This window comes from Macaca nemestrina, chromosome 19 (assembly GCF_043159975.1).
Source record: "Macaca nemestrina isolate mMacNem1 chromosome 19, mMacNem.hap1, whole genome shotgun sequence".
Lineage (NCBI taxonomy): Eukaryota > Metazoa > Chordata > Mammalia > Primates > Cercopithecidae > Macaca > Macaca nemestrina.
In genome coordinates, this window is record NC_092143.1 from 80,081,773 (window position 1) to 80,097,942 (window position 16,170).

Here is a 16,170-nt window from a genome sequence, read left to right on the forward strand (position 1 = left end):
TTCTTGAGGGTTGCAATAAAATTAAAGATTCAATTGAACAAGAATTGATTTGCTTAACAGAAATGGAAGAGGTAAAAACAGATCAATGGTTCTGAAACATATCTATATTTTTAATAAATATCAAAAATATAATTCAAACGCCCAGATTACAGATATTTAAACTCCTAAATTCAAAGTTATTATCTTTCTGGTTTATATTCATGGAATTGTGTTAATAAAACTTTGGAGTAAATGTGTGCATTTCAAACTTTATGTACTACTTTGTAACACACACTGTTTACTCCTTTGTATCTGCAATGCTTACCAACATTTCTTCAGTAGCTTGCTGGCCAACTACACTGCAAATATCTCCAAAATTGGCAGCACAGACCTGACAACAAAAGCATCATTGACATTTCAAAATATTACACATAGGCTTCTTCTAAGATAATCTTTTAAATGTCATGTATCAGTACATTAACCACTAGCACTATGTTTTTAAACAGAAGAAAAAAAAATACCTTTCGAACGTGAAACATTCTGCAATCGCAGCACATCTCACAAAACCTAGGGAGGATAAGACGCTCTGTAATGTCCTTCCCAACCATGGGAGCCATTTTGCACATTATCTAAAATAAGTAAGAACAAACACACAACTGAAAATATCAAGTAAGGCTCTTTCGGTTAAATTTAATAACTTAATAAAAGTATATAATTTAAGGAAACAAAATATGATATGGCATCATTATACTATATACATCACAGAAAATATTCATAGCCAATTATTAATTTCATCTTATCTAAGCAGGAAACAAAGACAGATATTAACCAAAATCAATAAAAACAACCAATAAATACTTCATGCCCAGTAAACCCACGGAAAATCCTAACAATTTCATTTTTGTCCAGTTTCCATCTTATTACTACTTCATCATTTTGCCTGGTAATTTTAAAAGCAAAACAAACAAAAATCTACATTTTCCCAATTAAAAAAATTAGTGACTGTTCAAGGGGAAAATTATCCCCAGGAAAGATCTAGATTTAGCATATCTGTATTGCTAAGAAAATAATTCAGTCCTTGCCTTGAAAAGCACCCAGTGAACTAAAGGTCATACATATCAGAACCATGTTCTGGTTTTGCAAAGCTTCAGTTCCAGGGAAAGCATGGACACAGTTCTGATATAGGCATGTTTCAGTTAAAAGCAGACAAAGTGAGGATTAACTTTATTTGAAAACTGGCCCTCTATTTAGATACATTGCTCCCGCAGTTAACACAGAAAGAAATGGGATAGCCTGTCGTCATTTAACAATTCTATCAATTGCTAGACTGTACAAACAGGACAAAACAAAGAAGTAAAAGAGATACATAAAGATTGTAAAGAGAGAAAATTCTCTCTATTCAAATATGACATGGTTGTCTATATAGAAAATCAGAAGGAATCTACAAAGAAGCCACCAGAATAAGTAAGTATGTTTAGGAAGGTTGTAGGCTATAAATTAGACTACAAAAATCTATTCTATTTCTACAAATTAGCAATGAACTGGAAAATTTAAAAACAGTATCATTCACAGAAGTACTTTTAAAAAAATATGAAATTGAATGAAATATACTCAAGAACTTTCTGCTGAAAACTATAAAAGATTAAAGATACAAATCAAAGACCTAAATAAATAGATCTACTGTGTTCAGAGACTGTAAAACTGGCAATTCTCTCCAAATTGATCTACAGATTCAACACTATCCCCATGAAAATCCCATCATCATCAGAACTGGAGACAAGGCCTACATCTCCTAAATCCCAAAGTCAGTTTTGTTTTTTGAATAAGCATCTCCATGCTCTAGTTAACAATTCAAAGTTATGCTGTATATCACTGATGTAACATAACTAAATTTATTTAAAAGTGATTTATTTTATTAAAAAATTAGTTTTTATTAAGAAATAATTATAACTTCTCTATCAAGATAGAGAAAATATGGAAGCCAAGGAATATAAAACATGACCAAAAAACAAACACAACTGTAAGAGAATCATGAGATTCCTACTACCACTGGATATAGTTTTTAAATTTTTTATTATAATGTTTTACTAATTTCACATTGCATCGAGAATGATAATACAGCAAGTTAAACGGCTCAATATAAAACAGAAATTAGGCCAAGACGAAAACTGACTTCTTTCATTGAAAAAATCTTCAAGTAAAAAAAGAAATAGTGATGTTTTGAAACTAGGAAGAAGCAGTGGTTATACAACTTTGTGAACATATTAAATGCCACTAACACTTTAAAATGATTTTATGTCATGTAAGTTTCACTTCAATAAAAACATTACTGAAAAAGTAAATTTATTATTAACTGGCAACTGAGTATCTAAAAATAATAGATTCAAGAAATTCTTCAAGGGAAAGAGACTAGAAAGATCATCTAATTCATCCCACTAATGATAATCCAGAAGCACTACATATAGTGTAATTTTTTAAAAATATCAACAAAGATGTAACCATATTATTTTAGGTTTAAGGAGTGAACTCTTACTATTCAAATAGATTTGAATAAATTTACCATCAGAATTACTACTATCCGAACTCAGGAACCACAGATGTGAATCACAACAGATACTACTCCATTCTAATTCATGCCCTCTCATGGCCTTCAAATAATCAGAATATTTGCAAACTAAGTAAAAAAAACCCAGAATCTTCCTATTACATTTGACTTTACGATGTGCATAATGGCTTAACAATCTGTATATTCTTCTGATAACCATCAATGATGTCCTATTTCCCGGGAAATGTACTTGCCTGACCATCCTTCCCACAAAGACCGTACCTGTCAGAGCAGGAGCCAAGTATTATTTTATTTCCACTGTGCTGACAGTGCCTAGAAAAGTGCTCAATACCTGCTGAAGGGGTTCAAGTGTTTCTTCGTTCAATACAGGGTTTTTAAAATTTTAACTGCACTGATAAAATAACCATTTCAGTTTTCCATTTTGACATAATAATTTACAATTATTTATTGTTTTCTTATTGTTTGCAGAAGGTACATTTTCCTTTGTAAGCATTTATGTCCCTTTCTAGCCCTGATTATATTTCAAATTTAATGATTTGTGGCAACTTTAACAGAAAAATGTTAAACAAGGTAAAGCAGCCTTTTCTTTTCTTTTTTTTTTTTTTTTTTTGAGACGGAGTGTCGCTCTGTCGCCCAGGCTGGAGTGCAGTGGCCGCATCTCAGCTCACTGCAAGCTCCGCCTCCCGGGTCTACGCCATTCTCCTGCCTCAGCCTCCTGAGTAGCTGGGACTACAGGCGCCCGCCACCTCACCCGGCTAGTTTTTTTTGTATTTTTTAGTAGAGACGGGGTTTCACCGTATTAGCCAGGCTGGTCTCGATCTCCTGACCTTGTGATCCGCCCGTCTCGGCCTCCCAAAGTGCTGGGATTACAGGCTTGAGCCACCGCGCCCGGCCCTTTTTTTTTTTTTTTTTTAGACAGAGTCTTGTTCTGTCAACCAGGCTGGAATGCAGTAGAATGATCTCCGCTCACTGTAACCTCTGCCTCCCAGGTTCAAATAATTCTCGTGCCTCTGCCTCCAGAGTAGCTGGGATTACAGGCATGTGCCGCTACACCTGGCTAATTTTTTTTGTATTTTTAGTAGAGATGGGGTTTTGCCATGTTGGCCAGGCTGATCTCAAACCCCTGGTCTCAAGTGATCCTCCCACTTTGGCCTCCCAAAGTGCTGGGATTACAGGAGTCAGCCACTGCACCCAGCCCAGCCTAATTTTTTTTTTTCCTTGAGGCAGAGTCTTGCTCTGTCACCCAGGCTGGAGTACAGTGGCCTGATCTTGGCTTACTACAACCTCCACCTCCTCCCAGGTTCAAATGATTCTCCTGCCTCAGTCTCCCAAGTAACAGGGACTACAAGTGCACACCACCATGCCTGGCTAATTTTTGTATTTTTTTAGTAGAGCCAGGTGTCACCATGTTGCCTAGGCTGGTCTCAAACTCCTGATCTCAAGTGATCCACTCACCTCAGCCTCCCAAAGTGCTGGGATTATTAAAGGCATGAGCCACCGCGCCCGACCCCAGCCTAACTTTTAATAAGCACCTCTTATCAGCCACATTTTGCATAAACGGAAAAATGCCATTTGACTTACAGCCACAGCTTCTGTTTTCACGTCATCATTGCTATCTGGGGCTGTCAGCTCTATGAGGACAGGGCACACTTTGGTCTCCACATCAAATCGTTCAATGAGCTCCTGCTCCAGCAGAGCCAACAAAGCTGCCTGACTTGTTTTCCTCACCTAGGAGAAAAATAACAACACAGACAAAGTACATATGCGACACAACAAAATTCTACCACTTGACTTTTAAAACAAAGATTTCTCACCTCAAAGGGACCCATAACTGGCAAAACTCTGCAAATAAATGTTTGTGTTTGTTTTCTTCAACTATTACAAAGACTACAGAACTTGGTAGATTGTGTTGTAACAGAGGAAGTGGACAGAGCCATCCTGGTAAAAGGTGCCTCACAAAGTAACAAACATTTTGAGGGACCCCTAGGAGGTTACCAAGTGACAGTGCAGTTACTAGGCATTGTCTATAATGGCATTAAAGGGATCTACTAGATTTGTCAGACTCTAAACACACCTTGTCTAAGATAAATGTTCATTTTTGAAAAACAGTAACCGAGTTAAAGAGGAAAAAAACATTCCAAAGAGAACACTTAGGCTAGGCTATTCTCCATATATTACACTATGCAAATTTCTTTTAAGAACATATAAATGGTACTCTTACCTGATTATTCTGATCTGCAAGATATCTAACCACAATAGGTAGTAAGAATTTGGAAAAAGCGTATGGTATTGAAGGCCGGTTTTCTTGACAAAACAGTGCGATGTGAGGCACCTGTTCCATCAGCTCCGCTCTCACAGTTGGTTCTATTGAGATAACAGCAATGTGAGCAAACATGTTCTCCTGCAGCAACAAAACCTTTATCTGGACTTGAGGATACTTAGGAAGGCTTTGGATTTTCATCTTCAAAATATAAAGGACTTGGGACAACATCCTTTAATTCTGCAATCCTTTTCAGAATCATACACAGATCAATCCCATGAGTGAAAGGAGGACCTTATCTTCACCCCAAGCTTCTGTTGTTCACAGTATGCACTGAGTATCTAACCATTTCTTAACAATAAATTTATTCATCACCTACACTGTGCCACACTGTGCGAGGGGTTAAATATCCTATCTGATATTTACATCAATACTGTGATACATACATAGTATTATCGATAAATTCCACTATTTAAGAACCTACTAGGACAAGTCATAAAAACTAGCTCCTAATCTCAACTTAGTCAATAAATGAAAGATACATAATTAGACTTAACTAAGACTAAAAATGGGTAAATGAAAATTAAAGGTGACAAGTATTTTTTAAAAACCTGAAAAGACCCAAGTGCATATGGCAAATTTAAATGTGAGAAATATGGCATTTCAAATCTCTGGGCTTCAAAAAGATGAAATGTCTAAGAAGCAGCAGGAGGAAAATCAGCTAGTTAGCACGGAACGAAAGTACCTACTGCACATCATACATAAAGATCAAAAGTACTAAAAGATAATATTAAATGTTCAATCTTGAGACAGGAAGACAAAACCCAAAAATCAACCATAAGACCAACTAATTTTACTTTATAAAAACTTTATTATAGGCTGGGTGTGCCTATAATCCCAGCACTTTGAGAGGCCGAGGCGGGCAGATCACTTGAGGTCAAGAGTTCGAGACCAGTCTGGCCAACATGGTGAATCCCGTCTCTACTAAAAATACAAAAATTAGCCAGGGGTGGTGGCACATGCCTCTAATCCCAGCTATTCCAGAGGCTGAGACAGTAGAATCACTTGAACCCGGGAGGTGGAGGTTGCAGTGAGCCAAGATAGCGCCACTGCACTCCACTCTGGGCGACAGAGCAAGACTCTGTCTCAAAAACAAACAAATGAAAAAACTTTATTATAGATAACAGATACCATATTCAGTTAAAAGGGAAAACAGCCTGGGAGCATATTCATGTATAACAGAGTATTAGGAAGTCAATTACACAAAGAACACACTGTTCAAATAAATAATAAGAAAGACAATAACGATACAAGTAGGCAATTCATAGAAGACATGCAAGTGACTGAAATACAGACAGACATGATGGATTATCAGTAACAAGTCATTGTATTGGACCTAACTAGAACTTTGGTGCCCATTATCATTATGCATTATTAAAATTACATTAAATACGTAAGAATGTGTCTACTAGGATTTCAGATCTCAACAGAGAAATTGACATAGCTTTAAATAGAAAATATGGTATTTTACAAAGTTCAGAATCTTATCAACAAACCAGTATCTGGAATTTCTATTATACTGTTGTACCACGTGAAGTTGGCCAGATATGAACAAAATAGAGTGTTTCTGTTTTGAAGAAAAGAAGTAAACATACAGGCCTCTGCTATTCTCACGGATCCTGAATTTTCTAAGTTAACACTGACAATTGCTTATATTTTTGAAGCAAAAGAAGGACACAAGTTATGGTTTCAGTTAAAAATGAAATAAGCAACTTTTCTTTCCTCAAAGCCCTGCTTAGGCAAATAGACTAATGGGGGGGGGGGGGGGAAGCCCAGAAACAGACACATACATGTATAGACAACTGATTTATTACAAGGTGAACTGGGAAAGATGGCCTTCTCAATAAAGGGTATTGTGTCAACTGGCTCCTCATATTAAAAAAGAAAAAAAAAAAGAAACTTGTCCTCCACTTCATATCATGCACATGAACAAATTCCAGGTGGAATACAGATCTGAATGTCAAGGCAAAAAACAATAAGCCTTCTCTGTGTTAGAGAATACAGGAAAAGATATTTATTATGACTTTGAGATTGGAGAAAATCTCTAAGAAGACAAAAGCAGCACAACCCATAAAGGAAAAGCACTTCTCTTCTTTAAGAAGCATCACTATGAGCACAAACACAAGGCACAGAGTGAAAAAGATATCTTCAATACACATCAACAACATAGGGCTCATATGCAGAATGAATTCCTGTAAATCTGTAAGAAAATGACTGCCAATTTTTTAAAGGGGGAAGAGACTTAGACATTTCAAAAAAGAAGCCGGGCATGGTGGCTCATGTCTGTAATCCCGGCACTTTGGGAGGCTGAGTTGGGTGGATCACGTGAGGTCAGAAATTCAAGACCAGCCTGGCCAACATGGAGAAATCCCATCTCTACTAAAAATACAAAAATTAGGTGGGCGTGGTAGTGCATGCCTATAATCCCAGCCACTCGAGAAGCTGAGGCAGAAGAATCACTTGAACCCAGGAGGAGGAGGTTGTAGTGAGTCCAGGTCGTGCCACCGCATTCCAGCCTGGATGACAGAGTGAGACTCCATCTCAAAAAAAAAAAAAAAAAAAAGGATACCCAAATAGCCAGTAAGTATATAACCAGGTATGAACTTCACTGGCTATTGAGGAAATGTAAATTACAACCACAATGAGAAACCACTACACATCCATCCATTCCAGGGGAAAATAATAAAAGCAGTTGGTAAATTTTGGGGAATAAAAAAATCAAGATAAAAGCTAATGAAAGGTAAGGCAGAAGACTGAAAGGTTCTCAGCTGCTTATTTGTCTAAACAAAGGATACATACTTCATTCACTTCAGAGCTATATTATTCAATAGTCTTTATCTTACCCAGATATCACAATAAGCCCAGTCCTACAAATTAGAAACCTCAGGGTGAAATCCTCTCTCTTCCTCACTCTATCCGGAGGTTAGCCTTGGAATCCCTCCCAGCACTTCAATTTCTATCCAACAATTCATCCTTATAACAATTAACTGGCTGGTCACGGTGGCTCATGCCTGTAATCTCAGCACTTTGGGAGGTTGAGGCAGGTGGATTACTTGAGGTTAGAGAAGTTCCAGACCATCCTGGCCAACATGGTGAAACCCCTTCTCTACTAAAAATACAAAAATTAACTGGGTGTAGTGGTGCATGCCTGTAATCCCAGTTACTCAGGAGGCTGAGGCAGGAGAATTGCTTGAACCTGGGAGGCAGGGGTGGTTGCAGTGAGTGGAGATCACGCCACTCTGCTCTAGCTTGGGCGACAGAGCAAGACTCTGTCTCAAAAACAAAAACACCCAATTAATTGGTATAGTCTTCCAATTAGTCTTCTTGTCACCCATCTTTTTCACCATATCAGTTCATACTGCTACACCACACTGTTCTAAATCACAAAACAGGTAAAGTCATCAGCATGGTTTGTTATAAACCTTTACAATCTAGCCCTCACCTACCTTATTTAACAGCCTAATTTTTCTAACCTGGAAACTCAGCAGGTTAGTCTCATTGTCAGGTTGGCCTCATTGTTGACGAAATGGGCCACCTTCTTGAACTCCTCTGTCTTTTCCTCTCCTGGGTGCGCCCTTTCCCCTCTCTATACCTCATGATTCTATCAAATCCAACGTAAACGTCACTCACTTTCTGAAGCCTGCCCCGATCCTTCCCACTGTAATTTACTGTTTATATGTTGGCTGCATTCACTAAACTGTTAATTTGACGACAGAAATCCTTGTTCACCTTAATGACTGCTCTAGCATTTAATCTAGAACCTGGTATAGAGTAGGTACTGTTTGATGTATACTGAATGAACAGAATTATGTCAATAGAGACATTTACTATGAACTTACCAATGTGAGAACATATTTTAAAATACACACACACACCCCCACACACTTACCAAAAAAAACTCTAGAGCTGGTAAACAGATAAAGGAAAACACAAATCCATCCTTAAAATATCTGTCTTTACTAAGGAATATAACCATAATAGGCTTAACAGTGCCATGAATTTACATTAAATTGTTATTTAACTTAAATCAAATTTAAAAAATAAGTAAAAATTATACTTGATGAGACCCCTCCTAAAACCATTTTAGAGCAAGCATATACATAAGCAATTATGTACACAAAGGTAGACTATTGCTCAGTTAAGCCTATAAATGTTGTACCCACCCTGTAAGAATATTAGGAACATTTAAGGCTTATGTAAACATTTAACAAATTCCCATTAAAATGAACTGTTCATCAAAAGATGAGTTTGTCTAAAAATTAAAAGATGGGGCTTGCTGAGATGCCAAAAAGTCTGTCAGAGATGGAAAATATACTTTAATAAAGATAACAGATTTAAGGAAAAAAGTTTTAGAATTTATTTTTGGATTGTTTCTAAAATCAAGTATAAAAATATGCTTAATATTACCTTAAAATAGTTTCATGTGTTAAGTATTAAGTATATTTTACTACAACAAAAGACATATTTGTAAAAACTCTAACATCACCATTTTCTAAGCTTCAAATCAAGTTTACCTCTTTCTTAAGCAGACTTTCTCATTTTCACTTTGGAGATAAACCAGGTGTAGTTTTACAAATGGTTAATCAACATTTTTTGAAAGTGAGAAACCACACAGAAAGCAAGCTTTCTATATTTGCCTAAAACAATTTATAGCCTCCTCCATCTCTTTTAATGTATTCAAAATTATTCTAGATATTATTAATCCTAAAATATTAATATACATGATGCAAAACAATATTTTTAGACTTGTTTTGATGAGAAATTTCTAAAATTAAACTAAATGAGACTACTGTAAAATGTCCAGGTCTCAGTAACACATTTTACTTTTGTTGTCATGGATGGCTTTGATAATTACTTAGGAAAGATTTTAAAGCCATCTCATATCACATTAATTTTTTCATTAGTTTTTAGAAACACAAATTTGGTCAAAGAAACCTTTCTAGAACAGAGTAAATTCACTTTCTCCACATGAACATATACCTGAATCATCGGCCAATCTGCTAATTCTTTCCAAAACAGCGATACAATCTCTTTCATCATCGCAGACTTCCCTCAAGGTATCCAGCAAACTCCGGGCCACCATTTGTCTACACAGAAAAACAAGATTACGTATGTTCAATGGCATCAACAGCTAATATCCAGAATTTTATTTTTTTGAGACAGGGCCTCATTCCTGTTGCCCAGGCTGGAGTGTAATGGTGCGACCACGGCTAACTGCAGCACTGACTTCCCTGGCTCAGGTAATCCTCCCACCTCAGCCTCCTGAGTAGCTGAGACTACAGGCGTGCACCACCACACCTGGCTAATTTTTAAATATCTTTAGTAGAGATGGGGTTTCACCATGTTGCCCAGGCTGCTCTCAAACTCCCGTGCTCAAGCAATCCACCTGCCTTGGCCTCCCAAAGTGCTGGGATTACAGGCATGAGTCACTGCGCCTGGCCAGTATCTAGAATTTTAAAAGACAAAATCTACACATTTTTTAAGAAATTTTTTTCAGGCCAGGCGCGGTGGCTCAAGCCTGTAATCCCAGCACTTTGGGAGGCCGAGACGGGCGGATCACGAGGTCAGGAGATCGAGACCATCCTGGCTAACACGGTGAAACCCCGTCTCTACTAAAAAATACAAAAAACTAGCCGGGCGAGGTGGCGGATGCCTGTAGTCCCAGCTACTCGGGAGGCTGAGGCAGGAGAATGGCGTAAACCCGGGAGGTGGGGCTTGCAGTGAGCTGAGATCCGGCCACTGTACTCCAGCCTGGGCGACACAGCGAGACTCCATCTCAAAAAAAAAAAAAAAAAAATTTTTTTTCTTATTACATTATTAAAACATATATTAGGTCTATAATTTTCTAAGTGGCAAATGGCAGTATTGATTTGATTTTATTTTAACAAGATGAGACTGAATATTTACAACATTTTTTAAAATCTTTATCTAACTGATTGGGCAAAAAGTCACCAAAAATTCATTTCAGTTGTCTTTCAATTATTATAATGAAAAAACACATTCATTATACAAAATGCTATCCTTACATATTTTTAACAGTATGAGTTTTGCATAGCTATACCCAAAAAATCTGAACAGACTTTTTGATTTCCCAGAAAAGTGTGATGTAAGTGGTCTGGGATCGTGGCCGGACAAACACAATGCAGCAGGAAGAGTGCTGGCTCTTGGTCACTGCCATGTGACCCAATGACCTTGAGCATCACCTGTCACACAGCAGGTATACAACATCATGTGTTGAAGGAATAATGTACTTTCCAATAAGCAATTTATATGAATACCAAAATTATGTCCAGTGGCAGAAAAGCAATGGTAATTAATGGTAATTTTTTTGCAAAGAAAGCATGTTGTATGCTTACTAGGATCAAAGAATAAACAAGTACAAAACTGCTCATGCTATGACTACGAATAAAACTTGGTGACTCAGATTGTGCCTGTTAATAATACCTCCTTTAAAATGGATACTTTCATTTTCCCTACTGAGGTTAGTAAAACCACCCTTCCACTTCCACTTTAACAAAAAGAATATGCACATACCTGTTAAATACGTTCTCACTTGCAGCATACTTGTCCAATCTCCCCAGGGGCGTCAACATTTCATCTTGTGAGACAAAGTCCAGGGCTGAAGGTATAATAATCACATCAGACTCTGAGCTGTAGTCATCCACACCAACTATCAGAGATATCAGAAATACTCCTTATAACACTTTGAAACTAAAATGTACCCCTTGCCTGTCTGAAGCAGTAAAAATCTGTTTCTGGAATGGTACAAAAAAAAAAATCATAAGAGACTCTCAGAATCAATCCAGAAGCCACAAATAACTAAAATATACCTCCCTTTCCTTTTTCTACAGATATGTTCTACTTGGCTCTATAATGACAAAGTTCTACTTGGCTCTAAAAGCACAAGGGTCAGAGGCTACAGAAACTCAGTATGCAGGAAACAGTGATCAGAGTCTTGAGAACATGTTCAATCAAGACACTAACAACTTGTGAATAGACACACAAAAAGTCTAGCACCGATGTAGTTAATCCTGCAATGTAGAAGATAAAGCTAATGAAACTGGTATCTAACTTCACTTAATAGAGGAAAGCTAAAAACACTAGTATATTTATATTCATTAAACAAATATTTATTAAATACATTTGTGCCAAGTACTAGGGTAGTTGCTGGGGAGACAATAATGAAAATACTAATGTTTCTGCTTTCAAAGAGCTAATATTCTACATAAAACAATCTACTTTAAAATGATCATTGTAATAAAAGTATGTATTAATACAAACTAGAAGGCCAGACACCCATTCAAGCTGCAGGAGAAGGAAGAAAAGACCAAGAAAGAATGGCTAAAAACCAACCAAAAGATAATTATTTCAAAGGAACCAAGCAATGAGTGAAGGTATGATTAAACAGCATCTACTACCAAAGGAGTCAAGGAAGAACTGAAAGGTGCCCACTGAATTGGGTACTTTTGTGCCATGCTGTATGACAAGGGCGATTTTCCATTGTATGAAAGCTGAGAGGCCAAACCTGACTGAAGAGGTAGAGGAAAATATAAGAAAGTGAAGACAAGGAATACAAAATATACTTTCCAGAACTGTGGTTGTGAAATAGTAAACTGGATTAGATTACTAGCCACGGCATTCAAGCAAAATAAAGATTATTTATTTTGTTTTGTTCCTACTGTTTAAAAGAAGACAAAGATTTGCACATGGTTATATAATGAAAGTAAATAGTCAACAAACATAAATTGAAGTTTTAGCAATAAGAAAATATTACTGATGGAAACACCATGAGGTTGGAAAGGATGGGATCCAGAGCTAAATAAGAACTCTTCAACTGCTACAGTTCAGGGCCTTTCTCAAGGCCCTAAGAGTTTTCCAAGAAATTTTCTTATTATTTCCTGGCACTTCCTATTCTATCCCCCGCATTACTTGATTTACTTTCTCAACAGTGCCTGTCAACATCTGGTAATATTAGTTGTTTTACTTATTGTCTGTCTCTCCAGAGTAAGTTATTGGCTCCATGAGGACAGGAATTTTTATCCCATACACTGCTTCATCTCCAGGATATTTCCAGGCACAAAGTAAGCATTTAAGTATTTTTGAAACAAAAAAATCTGTTCATCACTCACAATGAGATTCTGTCTTTGCTCCTTTAGCTCTTTTCTTAGGAGAGAAAAAGAAAACCACCTAAGAAACTCCTCCCAAATGTTGCTATACGAGTGACCGAAAAGATTCATCATTTCCTCATGAAATGTTGTTGCTATTAGGACATTTTAAAATGCTGGTTTTTAAATTAAATGTGTATATACCATGGGACCATCTTACAGAACTGACTACTTTAAACAGATAACATCGTTTTTACTCCCAATAGAACATTATCAAAAAGGGACCACAAAACACAGCACAGTCCCTTTTGTTAAAAACAAAACTTCTGTATTTAAAGAACACTTAAACATGGTCTTCCACTTTTGAAAAGGATGGATTAACAAGAACCAACTTAACCCTCACACCTTAAATGGTAAATAAATAAATAAATAAAATGACAGAGCCAGGTATGCCGACAGTGTCTGTAGTCCCAGCTACTTAGGAGGCTGAAGCAGGAGGATTGCTTGAGCACAGGAGGTCGACACTGTAGTGTTCTATAACTGCATCTGTGAATAGCCACTGCACTCTAGCCCCTGAGAAACACAGTGAGACCCCCATCTCTTAAAAAAAAAAGATAAAACATATGAAGTCATGGTATCAGACACTGACAAAAGACAGTACTGGACAGTGATCTCTGAGAAAGAGAGGACAAATGAAATGAGCCCTATATTCTTCCAGTTAACTTCCTGGAAATAATTTCCAGAGCACTAGGAGGGTCCAAATATAATCTCAGCAGACTCCTCGAATTGAGGAGACAGAGTTGAGAATTCAGGGAGGCCAAGGGAGCTAGAATTGGCAGAGGAAGAGTATCAGAGAGGAGGGACCTTCACAGAGAAAGAACCTCAGAAAGCTACAGAAGGTCCCTTTGAGTCTTTGAGTGAGTATTCAAACAGTTTATGTGTGTGAGGAAACTACTCCGTATTCTGGGAAAAATAAATAACTACCTGAAATGATCAAGTGAACAAATCCTCGATTATCACAAAGGACAAGGACTAGTTTATGTCTCCACCAATAAAAATTTAAAAAATTCTATAATAAATGAGGCAAAACGCCTAAGAAGTGGCAAACAATTCTCCTGGTTTTGCCTAACAAAGTTTAACAGGCTTCAAAAGAAACAAACTATATCCAAAAAACTGTGTCACAGAACAAAACTCAAGTATGTAAATGAATATAAAAATAGCTAGCACTCAACAAGGTAAACTCCACAACGTCTAGCATCCAATAAAAAATTACTAGGCACACAAAAGGCAGGAAAATACAAACCATGAGGCAAAAAATTCTACAACAGAAACAGACCCAGAACAAAGAATATAGAATTAGTAGATAAGGATATTGAAAGTTATTTTAATTATATTCCATACATTTAAGAAGGCAGAAAAAAAGAGCATGTTAAGAAGAGACACGGGGCCGGGCGCGGTGGCTCAAGCCTGTAATCCCAGCACTTTGGGAGGCCGACGCCGGTGGATCACGAAGTCAGGAGATCGAGACCATCCTGGCGAACACGGTGAAACCCCGTCTCTACTAAAAAATACAAAAAACTAGCCGGGCGAGGTGGCGGGCGCCTGTAGTCCCAGCTACTCGGGAGGCTGAGGCGGGAGAATGGCATAAACCCGGAAGGCGGAGATTGCAGTGAGCCGAGATCCGGCCACTGCACTCCAGCCTGGGCAACAGAGCGACACTCCGTCTCAAAAAAAAAAAAAAAAGAAGAGACACGGAAGATGATATTAAAGACCTAAATTGATCTTTTAGAGATGAAAAAAAGATATGAAAAATACACGGGATGGGATCAAGAGCAGATTAAACATTACAGAGGAAAAAATGTGTTACCTTGAAGAAAAAGCATAAGAAAAATATCCCAAATGAAACAGAAAAAATATAGGGGAGGAAAAAAATTAAGCATCAATCAATTGTAGGAAAACTCCCAGCATCCAAATATATGTGCAAATGGAGTCCCCAAAGAAGAATGGGAGATATAAAATATATCTGAAGAAATAACGGACAAAATTTTCCCAAATTTGGTAACAACTATCAATCTACAGATAGATTCAAGGGGTTCAATGAAACTCATGAGCAAGAAACATGAAGAAAAGTATACCAAGGTACAATATAATCAAATTGCTTAAAGCTAGTGATAGAAACTTTTGGGCAGCCAGAGAAAAACTCAAGTTATATACAGAAAAACAAAAATAAGGCCGGGCGCGGTGGCTCAAGCCTGTAATCCCAGCACTTTGGGAGGCCGAGACGGGCGGATCACGAGGTCAGGAGATCGAGACCATCCTGGTTAACACGGTGAAACCCCGTCTCTACTAAAAAATACAAAAAACTAGCCGGGCGAGGTGGCGGACGCCTGTAGTCCCAGCTACTCGGGAGGTGGAGGCAGGAGAATGGCGTGAACCCGGGAGGCGGAGCTTGCAGTGAGCTGAGATCCGGCCACTGCACTCCAGCCTGGGTGACAGCGCGAGACTCCGTCTCAAAAAAAAAAAAAAAAAAAAGAAAAACAAAAATAAGAATGATAGCTAAAATACAAGTCAGAAGACAGTAACATCTTTAAAGTACATAAAGAAAAATACCTACAACTCCACACCTAAGAAGTAGAAATCTTCCAAATATGAAGCTGAAATAAAGATTCTTTCAGCCATACAAAGACTGCTATCATCAACAGCAGACATGCACTATAGGAAATACTAAAGCAAATCATTCAAGCAAAAGTAAAATTACACCAAATGAGAATCTGGATCTATACAAAAGAATAAAGGGCATCAGAAACAATTAATATAGGGCCGGGCACAGTGGCTCACGCCTGTGATCCTATCACTTTGAGAGGCCGAGGCGGATGGATCATCTGAGCTCAGGAGTTCAAAATCAGCCTGGGCACTATGGTAAAACTGTGCCTCTAAAAAAAATACAAAAATTAGCTGGGCATGGTGGCATGCACCTGTAGTCCCAGCTACTTAGGGGGCTGAGGCAAGAGGACTGCTTGAACCTGGGAGGTCAAAGCTGCAGTGACCTGAGATGGCGCCACTGCACTCCAGTCTGGAGGACAAAGCAAGACCCTGTCTCCAGAAAAAAAAGAAAGAACAAAAAGTTAATATGGGATAAATAAAAAATTTCTTATTTTTCAAGTATCTAAAAAATAACTGCTTAAATAAAACTATGTACT

The 16,170-nt window shown here is 37.6% G+C and overlaps 1 protein-coding gene across 4 annotated transcripts in view; it reads right to left on the minus strand.

Annotated features, from left to right (window-relative positions):
* Positions 1-16,170, minus strand: part of LOC105478885 (protein phosphatase 4 regulatory subunit 1) — a 72,468-nt gene that overhangs the window by 37,809 nt on the left and 18,489 nt on the right. For 3 of the 4 annotated variants that reach the window (XM_011736610.2, XM_071085687.1, XM_011736612.3), the window contains 6 exons: positions 11,400-11,484; positions 9,846-9,952; positions 4,767-4,909; positions 4,127-4,273; positions 501-608; positions 305-370 (listed from right to left, as the gene is read on the minus strand). In XM_011736610.2, coding sequence (XP_011734912.1) covers positions 305-370; positions 501-608; positions 4,127-4,273; positions 4,767-4,909; positions 9,846-9,952; positions 11,400-11,458 — 630 coding nt within the window. In that variant the 5' untranslated portion in view covers positions 11,459-11,484. Of the gene's footprint in view, positions 1-304; positions 371-500; positions 609-4,126; positions 4,274-4,766; positions 4,910-9,845; positions 9,953-11,399; positions 11,536-16,170 lie in introns of all 4 variants that reach the window. The other variant, XM_071085686.1, reaches the window with a different exon arrangement.